The 2,441-nt window shown below is 62.4% G+C and overlaps 1 protein-coding gene across 1 annotated transcript; it reads right to left on the bottom strand.

Moving 5' to 3' along the window:
* Positions 1-1,511: 1,511 nt before the first annotated feature.
* Positions 1,512-1,947, bottom strand: EMIHUDRAFT_254647 (hypothetical protein; the record flags this gene model as incomplete). The annotated part of the gene is made up of 2 exons (XM_005777674.1): positions 1,512-1,643; positions 1,804-1,947. 2 exons carry the CDS (start codon positions 1,945-1,947, stop codon positions 1,512-1,514), a joined length of 276 nt encoding a protein of 91 aa, XP_005777731.1.
* Between the last annotated feature and the right edge of the window lie 494 nt (positions 1,948-2,441).

Raw genomic sequence — 2,441 nt, 5'->3', positions numbered from 1 at the left:
GAGTAGAGGGCAGATTTGGAAAGATCTCGAGGAGTACATACAGATAGACCCTCCAACCATCAGAATACTCCGACATGATCGGTCGTACTGACCGCCGACAGATCACTCCAGACAGCAGACAGGCCGACGTCTGCACGCGGCCGGCCGGGCGAGAGGCTTGACACGATCCGACCCTGCGACCCTGACGCTGCTGCTCTAGCTATCAGCCATGCACTGCTGACTGCTGCCACAATGTGCGACCTGTGCTGGCCCACTTGGCGGCCTTCCCGGTCAGTGGTGAGGCGCAGTTCAGAGCTGTCGATGGCGCGATGCCGCACTGGTCCCACATTGGTGACACGATACCACCACGTTTGCCGGTCCAAGAGAGAGGCACCGGCGCTGTCCTGAGAAGGTGCGTGGTCCCTCTTGACTGCCCATGCGCGCGAGGCTGTGTAGGCATAGCCTCGAGAGTGCCAGCAGCCAATCCGAGGTGACGCGCATTGCGCCAGAAGCGTGCACACGATGGAAGGACACCTTCCTACTGGCCGTACGATCAGGTCGTCACTGAATGCTTGATACTAAGGCCGCGAGCTATGCAGGTGATCAATTGTGCATCATGGCACGGTCAGCTGCGCCGACAGGCTGTCGCAAGGCGTGATAGCATGGCCGCAAGTACGCCGAATTCCCATGAAAACAAGTAAAAAACTCCAAAAAAGAAAAACAATCCAAAAAAATCGGCGCCTGCGGCGGGCCATGGGACCCCATCTCCCCCCCGCATGGACACCCTCTGGGGCCCCCGCGCCGGCCCAGAGCCCGCCGTGCGCCGTGGCCGTGCCGCGCCGAAAATACATGGCGCCAGAGTGTTTCGTAAGTATCCCTAGACACGCCGCAAGGAGAGTTGGAGTATTTCACAGTATTTCAGTATCCGAGGTGCTGTGGCGCAGACCGCCGTATTCCAGTATTTTAGACACGCAAAGCAAGCAACAGTGCTCGCGCGGTCGAGCAGTGGGCCAGTCGCAAGCTGCGGCGCGGCCTGCATCCAATTCCTGCTTGGCCAGCCGATCGACTAACCGACTATTAGTACATCTCTAGCCGCAGCGCCTCACGCCCATTCTCCGCGTGTCCTTCGGCCGTCGACTCCAGGCCCCGTCGGGTGCCTTGCGGAGCGGGGCGTCATCTTTTGCGCGGTGGCCCTCTCCTCGTTGCGAGATCGTGGCCGAATGAGAGCTACAGAGCAAACCGCACGCTAGTAGCGCCGGCAAGTGTCGCCATCTGCGCCGGCCCCTTTCCACGTCGCGGGATCGTGGAGCCAGGTCCCGCCGTTGTGAGGACCGCCCTCAAAGGGCATCCAACAGCCAGCTGCCACTGGCTGCCACGCGCTCTTGCCGGCCGGGATCTGCTCCACAACCTCGAGCCACCGAGCGCCTCGGACGCAGTGCACAGTGCCCTTGAGTCGGGCGCCGTTGCGCGGCTAAATTTGCACCGCCGCCGCGCGCGCCACCCAGCGGCGAAGGCCGCCAATTCACTCCGGTTCAGCTGCCAGTTGAGACGGCGCAGATGAACTCCTGCAGGCCCTCGCTGCCCGCGACCGGCTTTAAAGGGCATCCGTCGTCGTGCTTCGAGGTCAGCGCGGACTGCGCGAGGGAAGGCCACTCGTCCATCTCCTGCTCCAAGTAACAGCGACAGGCTCGCAGCTTCTGGGCACCTCTTCAGCCTCGCGAGCGGTATTTTTTCTTCTCTTTTGACACATTCTCACAGACAAGAGCGAAGAAGAGGAGCACAGCTAAAAAGATAAACGGGGGGCATGGACATGAGCGTGTTCACTCTGCGGTACTGTGTCCTGCTCGCGCTCATCGCTGCGGCCAGCGCGATCGCTCCGCTCGCGTCGCGCCTGCCAGCGCGCCCCGCGATATCCGCCGCCAGCGCCTCGCCGGCCTGCGCCGGCCTGCGCTCGGCTTCTGCGCTCATGAGGAGCGAGGAGGAGAGCCGGCAGACGGCCACGATCGGGTACGTATACGTCGGCCTGCTCACCGCCTCCGTCTTTGCCGCCGCCATCGCCACATCCACCGGCTCTCCTCCCAACGGCCTCGCCATTGTCGCCGTGTCGTTTGCCGTCGCGGCCGCCGTCGCCAACTCCATCTGAGCTGGGCCCCGCGGCCGAGTCGCATCCAGCCGCCCTGGAGATTTTTATACGGGTACGACTTGTCGCCATGCATGCCTGTGCCACGCCGCGATGTGCCGATGAGATAGAGCGACTGTGCCGTCTCTCTCAGGTGGTTCGTACTGGTGCTTGCTCATCCCTCATGGGGAGAGACAGTGCTCAGTGTGGAGTCTTCGAGAGTCTGCGAGGGTGGGCCGAGTGCGAACTCGCCACGTACACACATCGCACTTAAAACTGTTGCCGGGCAAGCCGGCAAAGGCACGAATCTGGGGAGACGCGAGACTCCTCTCTGCCTCTCGCT

This window comes from Emiliania huxleyi (genome assembly GCF_000372725.1).
Source record: "Emiliania huxleyi CCMP1516 unplaced genomic scaffold EMIHUscaffold_2583, whole genome shotgun sequence".
Taxonomy (NCBI): Eukaryota; Haptophyta; order Isochrysidales; family Noelaerhabdaceae; genus Emiliania; species Emiliania huxleyi.
Note: the sequence above shows the minus strand (reverse complement) of the source record. Positions and strands in the feature narration are given on the sequence as shown.